General features: G+C 42.7%; 1 protein-coding gene across 1 annotated transcript in view; it reads left to right on the forward strand.

The window, feature by feature from the left end:
• The window catches only part of VPS13C (vacuolar protein sorting 13 homolog C), a 352,162-nt gene that overhangs the window by 37,652 nt on the left and 295,633 nt on the right, over positions 1-18,877 (forward strand). Inside the window, exons 4-5 of the mRNA XM_040413678.1 lie at positions 2,698-2,793; positions 8,238-8,339. Coding sequence (XP_040269612.1) covers positions 2,698-2,793; positions 8,238-8,339 — 198 coding nt within the window. The remainder of the gene's footprint in view (positions 1-2,697; positions 2,794-8,237; positions 8,340-18,877) is intronic.

Raw genomic sequence — 18,877 nt, forward strand, 5'->3', positions numbered from 1 at the left:
TAGCTCTGCGTCCTTGTCAGTATCTATCTGCATGCTGTCTCTCTTATGATCACAACTGCTCGTCCTATTCAAGTGAAGCTGTAATTACATTGCTCCACCTCTACGAAGTAGATGGCGTGCAGGTAACCATTAAAGAGGAGTCAGTGCTAGCTCGAGTGCTGCACCCCCTTCAAACAGTTCGTTGGAGTTGGACCCTCACCGATCTGATAAATGTAGCCCCCTTTAAAGGGATTATCCAGCTTTTTGGACCCTTTTTTTTGTCAACCCCAACCTGCTATACCTGTTAAAATCATATCTACCTGCTCCCTACCACTCCCTTCAGAGGTCTTCCGGTCCCCATCCTGTGAAGTTTCAGTTGGATGGGGTCACATGCACCACTGCAGTCAATGACTGGCATCAGCACACATGACCTCCTCTATCTGGATGTTTATGGGATGGGGGCTGGATCTGGGGAACAGGTGTATATGATTTTATTCAACAGCTACAGCAGACTGGGGTTGACAAAAAAGGGTCCAGTATTATGAACAACCCCTTTTTAAAGTGTTAATTTGTGAAAATAATAAGACATGAGGATACACCTTTTATAGTCAATCAATGAGTCCCATAGTCTGTCTTTATCTGCCAGGGTCAAATACTGGACCCGACAAATACTTAAATTGGATGTCCCACGTTAAATATTGTGGGAGCGTCTAAATTCTGACTCGGTTTGAGCCCAAATTGGGCACAATTGTAGTGCAATTTGTCTCCTCTCATTTTAGAGAAATTTTATTCCCTGCCAGGAGTGCAGGACTTTGAATAAAAGTGTAAATGGTCTGCAATGTGCTTTGCCCCATTCTATTGCAAAGTTAGCCAACCTATAGGCTGTATACATTTAGATATCAGTGTCTAGCCGTGGACTGTGTTTATTCAGCATTAGCCGCTGTGATAAATTTGTCAGATTTTTAGACTTTCAGCTTATGTTGTCTACATATTAGACAGGATGAGTAAATCTGCCCCAATGTGTCATCAAATAATTAACTTTTTTTGTTTCTAAATTAAACATATTTTTGGCATATTTATTTTTTTGTCTCACTAACTATATTCTAAAAACAACTGCAATATTGCAGTTTTGGCACTAAGCCTAATAATAGGCTGACTCCTGTTCTGTGGAGAGAACCTTTTTTTCAGCAGTCATATCATTATCATCACAGGTGGGATTACAATGACTGAAATCACCCATGCAGTGATGAATATCATTTCTATCATTCACAATAGACGATGGACATAAGTTCCCTACTCTCCCCCCCCTCCTGCATAACGACCTTTGCACAGGCCACAGAACTTGTCCAGAAATTTCTCCCATAGTGGTCAATGAGTCATCTCCATTCTAAAAGTTCCTATGGTCCATGCAATTGCTGTAAAGCACACAGCAGGTCAGGCAAGATGGCTGCCTGCATAATCGGGTTCAGAAAATTTGTTATATAACCGATTTAAAGCCTCTTGCTACCATTTTTTTAAAAAATTTTATGTTCTGTGTCTTGTTAATGTTAATATTTCAAGTTTTTCAGCGTCATCTATTCTTTAGATGTTGTTGCTAATGTAGCTAGATGCTTTGATGGATGAGAAATCTGGCTCATCCATCATTAGCGCCTCACCCACACCTTCCCAAAATGGAGCTGAGTTGCCATGGTTGTAGTCTCCTCTTTCTGGATTGTGTGCGTTAAGTGCATAAAATCAGTGAACCTTTTATTAGGCAAATATCAAAGTCACACACAGATGTTCATCTCCTCAAGCTTTGAAAATCACAGTTTGATCTTTTCATCAGATGTCAGCGAATGCTGTAATAGATAACAACATAATTATATTTTTAACCACTGAAAGGCAGGAAAGTTGTCTGAATACAGTTGGCCTACAAATCGGGGAAGCCTGTCCTATGTACACCAGTCCATGCTTCTGACTGCACCTTCAGGGAGCCCCAGCAAGACCATTTCTAACATTTCCTTCCAACCCTCATCAATCTCTTTACTGGGGTAACAGTCCAGCTAAAGTGGCTGATCTGTATTTCATTATCCTTCAGAGAAACCATTAGAAACTTCTGGCACAGCTTTGCTATTTGACTTGACTGGGAGATGCAAATCTAAACCTATGCTTATTGTACATGATTGTTTTAGTGATGAGCGATTTAGCTTTCTATCTTCCTTTTATCTCTTTTCTCGATCAGAGGAAATAGATGTGATAATAAGGGTGCATTCAGACAACTGGAATTTCTGGAACTGATCCGGACCCATTCATTTCTACGGGGCCGAAAAAGATGCGGACAGCACACAGTGTGCTGTCCGCATCCGTGGTTCCGTTCCACCACCCCACACAAATTTTATAGAGCATGTCTGCAATTTGCAAACCTCAAAGCATGCAGGGTCGTCTGACTGTAGCCTAATGGAGGAAGTGTTTTACTTCCGCATCAACGTTCAGTGTGTTTTTTTTTAAAATAGTTATGAAATCATCCCTGTAAGATAAAATCGTGGAGTAATGTAGACTTTAAAGAAGTAAAGCAAAAATGGCCCCAAAATACATGTAACTCCATTTCTAATTTCACTTCAAAACAGGAGTTGTAGCTTTACAGCCGCTGCGGTGACGAAGGTTGCTGAGCCCTGCTTTAGAGATTGTAACGTGATATTTTATTTATTAATACGATTAATCTTTATTTCACATTACCAGATAAACTCATCCTGAAAATCCCTTGGAAGAATTTGTATGGCGATGCAGTGGTTGCTACTCTGGAAGGTTTATATCTATTAGTGGTACCTGGCGCAAGTGAGTAACAGCCGCGTTATTAATGCCTCCATTCTAGAAGTCATTTACTATAATTTCATAGGGAATCCTTTGCGTCTAATATCAGAAAAGCTCACGTTTTGTAATAAAATAAAGGTTCAGGGCAGTTTGAACAACTGTAACGGCCGATATGGACTAAAACATGTATGGTCGTGTCTGTGAAATGAACGTTCACCAGGTGATTGTTTGCTCAACTGCTTTTCAACCATAAACCAACTTCTATCTAATGTGTATGGCCAGCTTAACATCTGCAGATGGCCAAATCTGTGGCACGTGGAAGGAGCCTAAAGGCCAAATTGAAAGCAAAGTTTTTAGCCACATAAAACCTCAGAAATTGGATCAAGTCCTGTGAGATGATTGTGCGATGCCTTCTGTTTGTCCACATGCCAGTTATCACCACTTGTCCCAAACTGAGAGGGACAGAATCCTTGAGCTGTGTCTACACAAACCATCAGAAGGTGTTTGCATGACATTGGGCCATGAGACAGATACCAACTTCAGGTGTTCCATTGGCCTCACACCACTGTTCTCAAAGGCTATCATGGTGCAAAGCAAGATGGCAATGGGGGCTGGAATGGAGGTTTATTCTCTCCAGCAATGAGTCCCGCTTTTGTTTCTGAAGCAATGATAGCCAGAGATTAGTCTTAATGGGCAATGCCTTGAAGAGATCTTCACAAGGGGGCATCACATAGTTTACATAGATTTGGTTGTGGAATCAGTGGTACGGCTATTTCTCCAAGGTGTCCCAGGAGCCGTTTTCAATAGGACGCCAGGATGCATGTTGCTCGTACTACTGTGAACAGCCTTCTTGGCCTCAATGTATCATGGCCTGCAGTATCTCCAGACTTGTCTGCCATCGAGCACGTCTTGCCGTCTTTGGTTGGCAATTGCAAAGGGAGCTGCCAGCAGTGGGTCTTTATGAATTGCGTGCACAAGTGCATTCAGCCTGGCAGAACCTTCCTCAGACATCCATTAATAACGTCACTGATAGTATGCCAAGATGTGTAAGTGTGTGTGTTTCTGTGCGTGGTGCTTATATTCAATACTGAATAATTTAATTTAAGATGTTTTTTTGAATATTTCTAACATTTGCACGTTAACATGTCTATTAATCCTGTGTTTTCCATAATTCCACCATTTTTTTTCTTCCTTCTTGGTGTTGCAAATTTAAGTTGAAGTTTGCACTATAGTGTTTTTATAGTTTTTATTTTTAGTGTTTGTGTTATCAAATTCTTATACCTATTATTGCCCAGTGGTACTAACCCAACTCACTGTTAGGCCTCTTTCAGACTGGCGTTGCGGTTGCGTTACGGGAACACCCGCTGTTTTTCTGCGCGAGTGCAAAACATTGTAATGCGTTTTGCACTCGCATGAGAAAAATCGTGCATGTTTGGTACCCAAACCTGAACTTCACAGAAGTTCGGGTTTGGGTTAGGTGTTGTGTAGATTATTATTTTCCCTTATAACTTGGTTATAAGGGAAAATAATAGCATTCTGAATACAGAATGCCTAGTAAAACATCGCTGGAGGGGTTAAAAAAATAAATTAAAAAAAGATTATTTAACTCCCCTTAGTCCACTTGATCGCGTAGCCCGGCATCTCCTTCTGTCTTCATCTGATCTCTGTGCAGCAACAGGACCTGTGGTGACGTCACTCCGGTCATCACATGATCCATCACCATGGTAAAAGATCATGTGATGGATCATGTGATGACCGAAGTGACGTCACCACAGGTCCTATTGCTGCACAGAGATCAGATGAAGACAGAAGGAGATGCCGGGCTACGCGATCAAGTGGACTAAGGGGAGTTAAATAATCTTTTTTTTATTTATTTTTTTAACCCCTCCAGCGATGTTTTACTATGCATTCTGTATTCAGAATGCTATTATTTTCCCTTATAACCAAGTTATAAGGGAAAATAATAATCTACACAACACCTAACCCAAACCCGAACTTCTGTGAAGAAGTCCGGGTTCAGGTCTGGGAACCAAACATGCCAAGTTTTCTCACGCGCGTCCAAAACGCATTACAATGTTTTGCACTCGCGCGGAATAATCGCACATTTTTCCACAACGCACCTGCGTCTTATCCGGGCCAAAAACATGACGCCCGTGTGAAAGAGGCCTAATAGTGTACGGAGCAGGAGCCCTGTACAGTATTAGAATGTATTGGCTCCGATGAGCCAAAGTTATTGCTTTGCGAAGTCTTGCAGGACTCCACGTTTTAACTTCATAAATTAACTTGTACTGTAAAAATAAACATTTCCCGAACTCTGGTTTGGTTCCAAGGTACCAGTTTGTCTTTAAAGAATGGGTCGTTCTGAAGAGCTCTGGGAATTCCAGGTTGGTCCTGTATGGCGACCGTTGCAGCAAGTCAGTTTGTGAAATTTCTTCCCTCCTAGATATTCCACTTGCAACTGTGAATTGTATTGTAGCGAAGTGGAAGCATTTCGGAACCACAGTAACTTGGTCATGAAGTGATGTAAGGTTACATAGCAAGGTCACAGTGGGTAGGCGAATGGTGGATAAAACTCGCAAACACTCTGACTCAATAACTGCAAACCTCTAAACTGTGCGCCAGGTGCTTTGGGGAACGGGGTTTACATGGTCTAGCAGCTACATGCAAACCTTGCATCACCAAGCACAATGACAAGTGTTGGATGTAGTGGTATAAAGCACATCAATGCTGGACTCTGGGGCAGTGGAAATGTCTTCAGTGGAGTATGATGTCTGATGGATGAGTTCGGGTTTAGCGATTGCCAGGAGAACACTACCTGCCTGACTGCATTGTGGTCTCTGTAGGCTTGGTGGAAGAGGCATAATGCTAATGCATGACTGTGCTCGAGTGCACAAAGCAAGGTGTGGAAGAACTCCATTCCAGCCAACACCTTTGGGGTGAACTAGAATCAAGATTTAGATCCAGGTCCTCTAGTCCAACATGAGGGATTGGCCTCACAAATGTTCTTGTGGGTGAATTGACTCCCACAGACATACCCAAAATTTTGTAGAAAGCCTTTCCAGACGAGTTGAAACTGTTTTACCAACCCCATATTAATGCCTGGATTTAGTATGGGATGTTCTAAAAGCTCCTTGCAGGTTTATTGTGTAGCTGTACTAATTTTTTTTTTTTTTTTTTTTGTCCATATAATGTATTGCATGTGGACCAGGACCAGCAAGCAGGGGTCCCAGGAAGGTATAAACCAGAGCAGCAGAGGATTGGAGAGGTTACTTTTTTTTTTTTTTTTTTTTTACTAACGTTTGATTGCAGTAACTGGAAGATCCCAGGATAATGTCTGGGGTATTCAGAGACTTAATCTGCATTTGTTTTGGTAAGGACATAAAAAAACATTCAGTCCTGAGGCAATCCAATACTCCTTACAAACATGTGATGTTCAGAAACCTCTGCCAGTGTGGCTGAAATAAAGAAGAAAATAAACGGATGATATAGCGAACTTGCAGTCAACTAGCTTGTCACGACATCTCACTGGGTTCACATGGGAACAAAATTTGGTTACCCATAAGTCTTGGTAAGAGCTTGAGATGACGTGATATAACCTGTGGTAAACAAGGCTGCGACTACGACAAGTAATCTGGCTGTGTTCCTTAATGACACATGGGAAGTAAGGTACAGGAAGTAAGGTTAGGGCCACATGAGGACTTTTGGTTGCATTGAAAATTGTGGTACCACCATGAATCGTAGCCATCTACATCTTTGCAAGTGTTGTTAAGGTCTGAGAGTGTCTGACAAGCTCAACCGCATGCAATGTCTGATTTTACTAATTTTAGAGAAAACGAAGTAATAAAAAAGTTTTGAAAATGTCGGGTGTTATTGTTCTTTGACAGGACCTCAGTGTTATCATTTAAAATGCTGTGCATCTCTGCTTGACCCCAGCTGTAACTATTTGTACTCTCATAATGCTGTCAGTACAGTTCATGACAGTTGAGGTCAGGCAGAGACACACAGCATTATAAATCATTATAACACCGCAGAGTCCACTATGGGAATTCACGCTCCCAAACAGAGTATATTTCACGCAGTGGACACGCTCAGCTGAAACTGGCCATTGACCGGTGTCATTGTTCACTTCACCTGTCAGCGGTGCTATGGCTGATCAGTGTGTAGGTGCCATCAAACTGGGTTTATGCCTACTTCACACAGTCCATGGTTGGTCAGTGATTTCCATCAGTGATTGATTGTAAGCTAGAACCAGAGTGGCGGTTACACAGAGATGAGTTATAATGACTCATGCCCACAACCGTATCCGTTTTGCGGTCTGCAAACAGTGTATCTGCAAAACGGATACAAACAATGTGCATCCTGCACTTTCCCATCTGCAAGTCCCACACTATTGTTAAAGTGTTTATTCTTGTCCACAAAATTGACAAGGATAGGGCATGTTCTATCTTTTTTTGTGAGATGGCGGAACAGACATACAGATGCGGACAACACACTTTAATGGGTCCGCATGCGTATTGGATGCGGACCAAAAATACAGTTGTGTGGATTGGCTCTAATGGAAAGGCTTTGCACCTTCTTTGTTTTTTGACACACTCCTGGTTTTGGCTCACAATCACTGACCAAATCACTGAAGTGTGAACTAGGCCTTATACAGAAAAAAAAGCCCCAAAGCTGCACTGTAAAAAAACGCGTGCACTTACATAAATGGTTTTTGAAGGTGAAACACATGTGGACAATTATCGCAACGCAGGACAGCAATGACTACAGGAAGACCAACAACCTATTTAATGCGGTTTTGTTGTGGTTTTTTTACTGCATCAATAACGTGACACAACTTGAGGCTATCTTACATGAACCGTATAGTGTATTTGTAAGGCTACTTTCAAATTGGCGTTATGGCTTTCCGTTTGTGAGATCCGTTCAGGGCTCTCAAGCGGTCCAAAACGGATCAGTTTTGCCCTAATGCATTCTGAATGGAAAAGGATCCGCTCAGAATGCATCAGTTTGCCTCAGTTCAGTCTCCATTCCGCTTTAGAGGCGGACAGCAAAGCGCTGTTTGCAGCGTTTTGGTGTCCGTTTGACGAAACTAAGCCAAACGTTTTCTATGACTCAATCTGGCACAAAAGAAACAGATCCGTCCTCCATTGACTTTGAATGGTGTTCAAGACGGATCCGTATTGGCTATGTTACAGATAATCCAAACGGATCCGTTCTGAACGGATGCAGACGGTTGTATTATCTGAACGGATCCGTCTGTGCAGATCCATGACTGATCCGCATCAAACGCGAGTGTGAAAGTAGCCATAGCCAAAACCAGCCAAGAAAAGCTGACCGAATATTTGTCCATTTTAAGGTGGCATGATATGGAGTCTGATGTTCTGTTTTTTGACAATATATGCATACATTTGATCTTTTTAGTGTAATGTGAAAAAAATATAGTTAAATTGATTTAAAATTTTACTCTCCAGGCATGAAATATGATGCAGAAAAAGAAGAACGACATCTTCAAGAGGCAAAACAGAGGGAGCTGCTCCGGATTGACGAGGCTCTACAGAAAGCTGCTGAAAAAGGTTGTTGTTACTGTAAGGTTTTTTTATCTGCCTTAGAGTAGGAAAATTAGGAAAATCAGTTTCTTCGAATAAGGTGCTTAAAGTCCTTGTCATTTCTGTTACTTTTTTGCTTGCCTTTTGGATGAAGGAGTTCTTGGCGACTATTACAACTTACAGAGTTTTATGTGTAGTAAGAAACAGTCTGGTGCGTATAAATGATATTTCTTACACCATAAACAGCATTTCCATATGAGAGTTCATTCATTAAATTATTTGATTTTAATTTTTTTTTTGTTTTATAAAGGCAGCATATCCTTAGAGGTATTTCCTTTTTTAGACCTTTTTGGTACATGTGCACAGGATATGCCACCTTTTGGGCCCACAGCCATCTCCATAATGGCAGTCCCCCATAATGGCAGTGCCTGAGTCCACTTTGAATTACTGCTGTTGTCCCTGCCGTTGTCACCTTCCAGTAAATACCAGCCTACATTTCAAAAAAGGGAATGTGTCCTCAGAAAATAACATACTTTTTAATCAAATTCTTATCATAAACTTTTATATAGGCTGATTCTTCCTGCAGCTCACTTGCCATCTTTGCTGTACAGACTAACAAAATGGATGTCTTCACATTAATGGTAGAGGAGGAATTTAAAGGGGTCTTCTGACAACAAAATTGACTAAATGGAGGAAATGGCAAAATGTCAAAAGGACCTATACTCGCCCAATAAATGTGGTGCTGCTCCAGCACCCGGCTGGTCATCGCTTACTTTGCTGCGGCAGCGTCATGTCCATCTACCCATGTGACTGCTGCAGCTCATCTCCACCCTCAGCGTTCTCAAGTCATACTCTACTGAGACCACTGATTTTATATGGGTAGATGGGCATGCTGCAGGAAGATAAGCCAAGACTGATGGAGAGCACTGGAGCGGCAGCAAATTTATCAATTTTTTTATTTTATTTATTTTTCTAGGTTTTTCAGGATTTTTTATTTTTTTTTAACTGACTTTACTGATCAGCTATGTGAGAAGGCATTGGCGCTCACAGTAGCGCCAGTCTTTTTGCAGCTTAGCCTAGACCATGTGATGTCATTTTAATTGGTCAAATGGCCTAGGCCGGTGATGGCTAACCTCCGGCACTCCAGCTGTGGTAAAACTAAAACTCCCAAGATGTACACTTGCTTAGCTGTTCTCAGAACTTCATAGAAATGAATGGAGCATGCTGGGAGTCGTAGTTTCACCACAGATGGAGTGCCAGAGGCTAGCCGTCACTGCCCTAGGTGCAGCTCAGTCCCATTGTAATTAATGGGGCTGAGTTGTGATACCAAGCGTAGGCACTGACTGTGCTTGGTGAGTTCCTAGAGGATCGGTCATCAGTAAAAAAAAACTTTCGAAAACCCCCCTTAATGATTACAGCTCTATTAGGCACATCAGCAGTATGATTCCAGTATTCTGTTCCGACGTATGCCAGACACTGCTGGTGCAGGAACGATCTTGTTTACTATATAAGGGGGTATCACGTTTCCAGCATAAATACCAGTATTTTGCCGGACAGAATATTGCAGCAGTATTTCATCCGTATTCTGTGCCGCCAATTCTGTTGGTAGCTTAGATAAGGCTGGATAGCACCAATATACACACACAGACACTGTGGGGCGCTGTATTCAATCTCTTCCTCCATAGTGATAGGTTGAGAGACTGCATATGAACTTTCCCATTTTCCACGTAACACCCACAAACCTAAATGTATTTTATTGAGATTTTATGTGATAAACCAACACAAAGTAGCAAGCATGTGTGAAAATGATACATGGTTTTCAGAATTTTTTATAAATAAAAATTTGGTATGAATACATTTTCAAGGCAATGTATTGCTGCAGTTTTGCAGTGTAGCTTTTTTTTTTCTAAGGAAACCTTTTAAAAGAGTATTTTTTTCTGTAAAAATTGTGTGGCTAAAAACGGCATTGCTAAACAACTGTAGTTTTGATGCCTGGCACACTACCACTGTGTGTGAACCAAGCCTGAAAGTCTTCCGTCATTTAAAGGAGGTTGTCCAGGGTTTAAGTGATCCCCTTGTTCCTCCAGAACTAGTCAGAGCTACCCAGCACTGTCAACAGTGCTACTACGCCTCTGCTCCCTATAGCTGTAGGACATAGTGATGCCGTCTCGATCACAGTCTGCCCGAGGCATAAAAACTAGTGTGTACCAGTATACCGTATGTTTACCAGGGAAAAATAAAAGATGCATTGATTATGCTTTTCCTGAAAAGTCCTGACTTGTGTAAACATTAACTATTTGTGGTTGTTCAATAAGATGTAACTTTTATTAATTTCCTCCATGATTTACATTTATCATATTTACATAACTTTATCATGCTGTCACCATGAGGATTTCTTCTCTTATTTTCCGTGTTAATTTTGGCTTGATATTCCCTTCTTCTGTCACTGAAAGATCATGACTCTGGAAAGCCTCCATTTGTAGGCTCAGTGTACCATACCTTGAGGCACTACTACTGAAGTATTTATTTATTTTTTGAAACATAGCAACTGTTTCTAATTATTTCACGTTTCTGTAGGTGCGAAAGCCAACAGGAAACTTGGATATAGAACAGGAGCAGGAGCTAAAAAGCACAGACTGGTATCTGTAGTGTAATTTACTAGTTACTGTTGCACAAGGAGAATATTTTTTTAAGTGGTTTGTCCAAAGTTGTTGCAATTTGCAAGAAAGAGGCATATGTTGGAAATCGCATTTGACACGCATCTCTGCAGGTAACCTGTACTAGTAAAATGAAAGGAGGGGTGGAAATACAGCATACAGTAACAGATGCTGTGGAGCCTGCAGTTTCATTAGGGCCAAGCCAGTAGCTGAGACCATAGCTGGATGGAAGGGAGGCTACTTTAACCTCCTATCTCGGGCTGTATAGCAGCTAGAAATATGTGCTGGGTCTTGTTTTAAAGATGAGCTTTAAAACAAGACCAGGATCACAGTGCTAGCAACCATGCAGCTAGAGACAGAACTTTTAGAAACTGGGTCAGGAGTGAGATCTGCAAGTATTCCCGTATTTTTCGCCCTATAAGCCTACGTGCACATGACCGTATGTGTTTTGCGGTTCGCAAAAAAAAACTGATGCCGTTCCGTATGGCTTCTTCTTCTTTTTTTTTTTTTTTGCTGCAGATCCGTTTTTTTTGCGGATCCATTGTAATAATGCCTATCTTTGTCCGCAAACTAGAAAAAAATAGGACATGCACTATTTTTTTTGCGGAGCAACAGAATGGACATACTGATGCGGACAGCACGCGGTGTGCTGTCCGAGTTTTTTGCGGACCCATTGAAATTAATGGGCCTGCGGAGCGGACACTGAAACAAAATACGGTCGTGTGCAATGAGGCCTAAGGCGCACCTAGGTTTTAGAGGAGACAAATAAGAACAAAATATTTTTCATCAGACCTCAGAGCCCCAATCATACCCCCCAGTCTTAATGAGACCTCGCCTCAGAGCCACAATCAGACCCACAATGTTTTCAAACTTCGGCTCAGATCCCCAACCAGATCACAGCCCCAATGTGAATAAGAACCCCCACCATTAAGACCCCCCAATGCAAATGAACCACAAGCGGACCTCAGATCAAACCCCCGATCTAAGTGACAACCCCCCCCAGGCAGACCTCAGATCAGACCCCCAAGCTCAAAGCAAACATTAAAACACATTTACAAATTAATTTACCTCTCCTGCTCCAGATGCCACTGCTTCTCACATCTACACTCTTCTAGTACAGCAAGCCGCCATGCTCACGCTGTGCGCAGTCAAAGCACAGCGAGCGACCGAGGATAAGGAAGCGGTTAGTACTGAGCCTGTGGAGCTCTGCATTCACAGCTTCCCGGTCCTCCTGTACTAATGAGCACTTCCATAATGGAATCGCTCATTAGTATTTGCCCTATAATACACGCTGAAATTTTCCCTCCAATGTGTGGGGAGGTGCGTCTTACAGGGTGAAAAATACAGTACTTTGCAGCCTTTAAAAGATGTGGCTCAGATCACTAGCTGCTATACATTGAGGAAGCAGGGTAAAACAGTCTCCATCCTCAGCTGGCTATGGTCCTGTGGGGGAAGTACTGACAGGTTGCAAGGAGAGGAATGAGATATAGATCCTCTCTCTGTGTAGCTACTGTACAGGATCGTAGGGGAAGAAGTAACCTATGAGGATGATTGATTTTAAATTCTTGAAAAGATGAGTGCTTGCACATCTGCTCACGCCTACTGCTCTTAATTAGGCAATTAATTGACGCCATGATTCAGATATTTCAGTGTTCGGCTGACGGCATAAAATAAGTTGCACTGAACTCTAGCTCCATGTTTACACAAACATCAGTTTAGTTTAAATGTTACTGTTCCTACCCTGTCCTTTTTTCCATGAAATTTGCTGCCATTATGCAAAAGTAGTAAAATGTAAAAAAAAAAAACGGACCCAGTGAACACATTGTCACATGGTGAGGTGGGTGGTGAATCTGAAATTTGCTAGGCTGCCCAACTTTTTCTAATTATGCCCCAGTCAAATTATAGCAGAAGATTAAAAGTTTTTTCCAAAGTGTTTTATACTGATGACCTATTTTTAGGATATGTTATTAGTGTGTGATCACTGGGGGTCCAACTCCGATCAGCTGTTTGAAGAGGCCCTGGTGCTTCAGTGAGCATCGTGATCTCTTCCTAGGCCAGTGACCTCATGTAAAAGATTACATAAGCTAGCGCAGAATGGAACTGAGCTATGATATCAAGCACAGCTGCTGTTAGCACTGTGCTTGATAAGCTGTGAGGAGGCCACAGTGCTCATTGGAGTGCAGTGACCTCTTCAAACAGCTGATTGGTAGGAGTGCAGGGAGTCGGACACCCACCGATCCCATACTGATGACTTAGCCTGATGGTAGGTCATTGGTGTAAAAGGCCCCTTTCACACGGGCGAGATTTCTACGCGGGTGCAATGCGTGAGGTGAACGCATTGCACCCGCACTGAATCCGGACCCATTAATTTCTATGGGGCTGTGCACATGAGCGGTGATTTTCACGCATCACTTGTGCGTTGCGTGAAAATCGCAGCATGCTCCTCTTTGTGCGTTTTTCGCGTAACGCAGGCCCCATAGAAATGAATGGGGTTGCGTGAAAATCGCAAGCATCCGCAAGCAAGTACGGATGCGGTGCGATTTTCACGCACGGTTGCTAGGTGATGATCGGGATGGGGACCCGATCATTATTATTTTCCCTTATAACATGGTTATAAGGGAAAATAATGGCATTCTGAATACAGAATGCATAGTACAATAGGGCTGGAGGGGTTAAAAAAATGATAATAATTTAACTCCCCTTAATCCACTTGTTCGCGCAGCCGGCATCTCTTCTGTCTTGTTCTGTGAGGAATAGGACCTTTGATGATGTCACTACGCTCATCACATGGTCCGTCACATGATCCATCACTATGGTGATGGATCATGTGACGGACCATGTGATGAACGTAGTGACGTCATCAAAGGTCCTATTCCTCACAAAAGAAGACAGAAGAGATGTCGGCTGCGCGAACAAGTGGATTAAGGTGAGTTAAATTATAATTATTTTTTTTTTTTAACCCCTCCAGCCCTATTGTACTATGCATTCTGTATTCAGAATGCTATTATTTTCCCTTATAACCATGTTATGAGGGGAAATAATACAATCTACACTACAACTAACCCAAACCTGAACTTCTGTGAAGAAGTTCGGGTCTTGGTACCACAGTCAGTTTTTTTATCACGCGCGTGCAAAACACATTGCACCCGCGCGATAAAAACTGAACATCGGAAAGCAATCGGAGTCAAAACTGACTGCAATTGCGTTCCTACTCGTGCAGGTTTTCCGCAATGCATCGGGACACATCCGGACCTAATCCGGACACGCTCGTCTGCAAGGGGCCAAACACTCGGAAAACCACTTTAAACAAGGGAGAAAGAGTAAGCACCTTGCCTGGCATGGTTTGCCTCTGCTGAGTTGGAGCTACGACCTGACAACCCCCAGGACCTGAAATCCAGGCATGGAGAAAATTGCAGTTTGATACCCGAGGCCTTGGGCAAAGTGGCTGGTAATGTCCTGGTCAGTTTCGGTGATTGAGCCCACCGCTGGAAAATTATGCCCCAGGAAGGTTCATTAATCTCCCAGGAGGATAATTAAACCTATATAAGGAAATTTTAAAGGGGTTGTTTCATCACAGACAATGGGGGCATATCGCTAGGATATGTCCCCATTGTCTGATATGTGCCGGTCCCATCTCTGGGACCCGCGCATACGCAGCCACCCTCCATTCATTTCTATGGGGCCACCGAAAATAGCCGAGTGCTGGCTCGGCTATTTCCGTCCTCCCCATAGAAATGAATGGGAGCTGTGGCCGGGGTCCTCCAGCCTCCACTCTCCCCACTCCATTCTCGGCATAGGTGCAGGTCCCACTCTGGGAAAACTGCTGGTTGGGACCCAGGCCCGTGGAATTGACTAGCGAGTTGACTCAGGTTTATCATTACACTTGTGCCTTTTTGATAAATTCGGTGCAATTTGCAATTTTGACATATTAATAAATTCATGCTCCTTTCAACACTAATGATAAATCACTCCCATTATCTTAATCCATGGATATGCGCACATTGACTTGACTTTGCAGCAAAGCTTGTCATATCTGCTCCATCCTATTTTCCAAAAGAAAAGGAGAAAGCCCTTCTCACCTACACTTGAAGCGTGTAGTGGCACTCAGCCACGGTGCAGCCAAGCCTTCTTCCAGATGACACAAGGTACCGGAACAACCAGGCTGTGCCCCTGCAGTATCCTGTCCTCTTCGGTACTTCTCACCACCCTATTTTCTAGTACAGGTTTAAAAACGTACTCTCTGTATATCTGGCTTTATCACTATGTAATGTGTAAAGGTTTCTCACTCCCAAGCAAAACCACCAAAACCTAAATTATGAAAACAAATGTACAAAACACTTAATAATGGGTGTTAAAATTTATTTAAAATCGACTATATATTTTTTTTTTTGGTTCAGTGCCTCATTCTTATTATCAGACCAGTCGCTATGAAATGGCACACCCCCAACTCTGTGTCACCCCCAGCAGTTCCCTAGAGGAAACCTTTAGGGATCTGTGGTTGGAGGAATGCATGATCCTTGGCTAAGTAACGTTACATTAACCCTTTCCCTGCCTATTTCCCCCTAGACAACAAGCATTAACCCTTTCCATTAATTAACCCTTTCCCTTCCTATTCAGATTGCAGGTTAACCCATTTCTGTCCCAGTTAACCCTTTCCTTGCCCCTATCATTGAGTTCCTATTATTCCCCTATACCTCAGTTAGCTGGTTAACCCTTTCCTTGTTGAAAGACAAAGACCCCAAAATGAAAGGTGTTATCCCGTAGTCAAACACATCTAGAAGAAGCAGGTGAAACAAAAACAACAACCCTGATGTATCCCAGTCAAATGAAAGCCACAAGGGCCTCTGGTGAATAAGGGCCCATGGGTCTTTTCACACTGCATAGCAGTTGACCTGACCCAAGTACAGGGAATTATTGGGATTGAACTGAATGTTCTAAATAGCTGCTTGATCGTGATCGGAGGTGAGGACTGCAGTTACATGCAGTGATCACCTCCACTGTATGGGGACGAGTGATCACTACTGCAATCACTTGTCCCTGTAGAAAACAATTGTTTCTGGGCAACACATCCCTCTTTACAAAGTACACTCTGGCTGCTTGCAGCGATGCAGACAGGCAAGCAGCGAGAGAGCCTAACACACCATTTATTCTGCATCCATTTCGAAGTGCTCTACCCTATCTCTCCTGATGATCATCAACCATTTAAAGGGGTTGTCCAGGCTTTTAATGTTGATGACCTATAACTAGAAGAGAAAACGTTCACTGGCTTGACCAAATTTGAAGTTTAACTTTACTGAAACCACTGTACACTATGAAGTGTTGTCTGATGAAGAAATCCTCTGTCCTTATGGGATATTAAGCCATATGAACATCATAATGTCTAGGGGGCCCTCTGCAGGCTGTGGGGCCAGCTGCGTGCAGACAGGGGTTCCGGAGACTCTGAACCACACTAACATGTGTGTTCTTTAGGTATCCTGCGCCTCTCATTTCTGAAGTGACACCTCTCTAGACCTCTTATTCAAGACTCTCCAGTCGTCTGGGGACTGTGGTGCAGATCCAACATGCCGTCCGCAGCCACAGTGTCACTTCCCAACCAGGCTGACACAGCAACTACAGCAAATATGGCAGGAGACGACCTTTTTTCTCTCTTCCATATAGCAGCACCACCTCCTAGTGACATTGCTATTACAGCTCTCAGCCATTTGGAGCCTCCCCTCTCCTAGACTACTGAGTGACTAGAATACTGTGTGAAAAATCGCCAGTTTAATACATCTGGATTTATTTCCTGATTTTCATTTATGCTGAATACTCCATAATGAGTAAAAACTAAAATTTTGCATGAACATAAGTTCTCAGACCCTTTACTATAACACTTGCACTTTAGCTCTGGTGGCCTCACATTTCTCTTGATCATCCTTGAGATTTTTCTACACATTGACTTGAGTCAACTTGTGGTAAATTCAGTTGGTCTTGATTTGGAAAGACACCGCCTCACAGCTCACAATGAATGTCGAAACAAAAACCAAGCCATGACGAATAATGAACTACCTGTAACGCTCAGAGACCTGATTGTGTGGAGGCACAGATCTGGAGAAGGGTACATAAAACTTTTTTGCTGCACTGACTGTTCCGAAGAGCCTAATGACTTCCATAATATTTAAATGGAAGATGTTTGGAACAACCAGGGCTCATCCAAAGATCCTGTGTGCAGATCACTGCAGCATTCCCCCAATCTAGGCTTTATGGGAGAGTGGCCAGAAAGAAGCCTTTCCTCAGTAAAAGGCACATGAAAGCCTGTTTGCAGTAGGCAAAAAAAGCACCTAAAGAACTCTCAGACTGTGTAAAATAAAATTCTCTGGTTTGATCAAACCTGTATTGAACTTTTTGGCCTCAATTCCAGGAGTCATGTCTGGAGGAAACCAGGAAATGCTCTTCATCTTCCCAATACCATCCCTGTAGTGAACCATGGTGGTGGCAGCAAAATGCTGTGAGGGTGTTTTTTTTTTTTTTTTTATCGGCTGAGACAGGGAGACTGGTGAGGGTTGACGGATAGCTAAATGACGCAAAGTATAGAGATATATTCTTAATGAAAACCTGATCCAGAATGCTCTGGACCTCAGACTGGTCCAAAGGTTTACCTTCCGACCAGACGGTGAGCCTAAGAGCACATCTGAGAAAACACAGGAAAGTTGCCAAGCCAGAGCCCTGACTTGAATCCAATCGAATATTCCTGGAGAGACCTGAAAATGGCTTTCCATTGATGGTCCCCATCCAACCTGACAGAGCTTAAGAGAATCTGCTGATAGGAATGACAGAATATCCCCAAATCCAGGTGTGCGAACCTTGTGGCATCATACTTGAGAAGAATGGAGGCTGTAATCACTGCCAAAAGTACTTCTGACTACGGAGTAAAGGGTGTAAATATTTGTCAATGTAAGATTTTATTTTTTTCCTTTTTTTTTATTTTTTATTATTATCTAAGATTTCTAACTTTCTGATTTCACTTTTCATTATGGGGTATTAAATGCAGAATGACGGGGTGGGAGGGATGTTTTTTTCTTTATTTCTTTTTTTTTTTTTCTTTTTTTCTTTTTTTATTGAGCACAAGGCCGCAACATAATAAAATTTGAAAAAAGTGAAAGGGTCTGAAGACTTTTTAAATGCATTATATATACTTTAAAGAGGACCTTTCACTAGTTTAAAAACTGAAAACTAACTATATCAGTGGGCAGAGCGGCACCCAGGGGTCCCCCTGCACTTACTAGTATGTCTGGGCGCTGCTCCGTTCACCCGGTATAGGCTCCGGTGTGTGCAGCTCCCTCTGTTGTACGGGGCGGAGTTTTTGTATTAGGGTTGTCCCTTGCTGCAGTGCTGGCCAATCGTAGCGCACAGCTCATAGCCTGGGACTCCCAGGCTACCTTTAGACCCACTCAAGATAGGATCATTCTCCGAGACGGGGTGAGGAATGGCGTATAAACTGTCAGAAACCTGGCGAACTCTTAAAACGTCATGGGATATCTTTAAGGCCCCCTGCACACTATCAGGATTGCGTGCGGATTTTGCGCGCGGATTTGCGTGCGGAAAATCTGCACCGTAGGTCATGTCCATTGTATTCTATGAGAATTTGAAATTCTCAATGCACAAGATGCGGATTTTTTCCGCGCGGATTTTGACCTGCGGTGCGGATTTTAAAATCCGCGACATGTCAATTAATTTTTTTTTTCCTGACCGGATTTTCTTCATTCACTTAGTGAAATCCGCATGCGGAAAATCCGCACCAAATCCGCACGCAAATCCGTATGCAAATCCGCACCAATTAATGCGGATTGACCGCACAGATTTGCCTGCGAACACCTGCGGATTTCAGTGCGGATTCTCCGCACATGAATCCTGAACGTGTGCATGTAC

Source organism: Bufo bufo, chromosome 1 (assembly GCF_905171765.1).
Source record: "Bufo bufo chromosome 1, aBufBuf1.1, whole genome shotgun sequence".
Classification (NCBI taxonomy): domain Eukaryota; kingdom Metazoa; phylum Chordata; class Amphibia; order Anura; family Bufonidae; genus Bufo; species Bufo bufo.